Consider the following 1,068-nt stretch of genomic DNA (forward strand, 5'->3'; position numbering starts at 1 on the left):
TTTTTCTTCTCCAAAACCTTAAAATTTACAGAAATGGAGCAAAATCTACCAGCTATTACAAAAAGAGTTTGGAACATAGTACGCACTGCGTTGTACATGTTAAGGAAAGGCATATCGAAGGGTAAACTAATGGCTGAACTCAACGTGATGTTCAAACGTTGGAAGATTGCTGGGAAAGCCTTACAAAATCTCATGTTCCACCATAGTCACCATTGGTCCACCGCCACCACCGGCCGCCGCGGCTCACCACTTGACTCACCAATTGAATATGAGTTTAGCTGCGGTAACAGTCCGGCTGGCCCTAATATCCAACTTCCCCTCCACCTCAACAAACGTAAACACAACCACCACCGTGCCCTCTTCTCGCCGGCAGCGAAGGAGGAGGATTATGCCACTATGAATGCGGTGGCAAGGACGCTGGAGATGCTTAATAGTGCGGCGGCTTCACCGGCTTTGCCTGGATTCGGAAAGAGCCCGATTGTTAGGCAGCTGAGGATAACAGATTCTCCATTTCCATTGAGAGATGCTGATGAAGATAATCAGGTAGATGAAGCTGCTGAGGAGTTCATAAAGAGGTTCTATAATGATTTGAGAAGGCAAAATGCATAAGCAGCTTCAGTTAGTCGGCACGTGAAATCTCATAAATGATAAACCACAACTGGACATATGCATGAAATTATTGGGTTCGGAGTTTCAATTATTTGAAGTGCAAAATTTTCATAAATAGTTACTGGACGAGTCATGTTACACGAAGTTCAGACCTTACATACGATGTTTTGGGAATTGTTACATGTGTTTGGTAGTGTTGAGGGCTTCATTAATGAGAGAGAGAGAGATTTTAAGGGACCAATAATGGTATATTATTTTTATGTCAATTTTACTTCATTATTTAAGGAAAATTATTGATGGAAGATTTCACATTTTAGACGAAAATCACTTTGCTCAATGTAAATCGAGTATTAATGATAAAATGACACCAAAACTAGCAAAAACTTCATTTAATTGCTGCGGAAGTAAATAAATAATAATGAACTACAAATACACTGTTGGGCCATGTGGTCGATCTCT

The 1,068-nt window shown here is 40.6% G+C and overlaps 1 protein-coding gene across 1 annotated transcript; it reads left to right on the top strand.

Moving 5' to 3' along the window:
• Nucleotides 1–6: 6 nt before the first annotated feature.
• LOC111387240 lies at nt 7–850 on the top strand. Its single transcript, XM_023011784.1, has one exon. The coding sequence runs from the start codon at nt 34–36 to the stop codon at nt 607–609; it is 576 nt and encodes a 191-aa protein (XP_022867552.1). The 5' UTR covers nt 7–33; the 3' UTR covers nt 610–850.
• The last annotated feature ends 218 nt before the right edge of the window (nt 851–1,068 follow it).

Source organism: Olea europaea, unplaced genomic scaffold (genome assembly GCF_002742605.1).
Source record: "Olea europaea var. sylvestris unplaced genomic scaffold, O_europaea_v1 scaffold39608, whole genome shotgun sequence".
NCBI lineage: Eukaryota > Viridiplantae > Streptophyta > Magnoliopsida > Lamiales > Oleaceae > Olea > Olea europaea.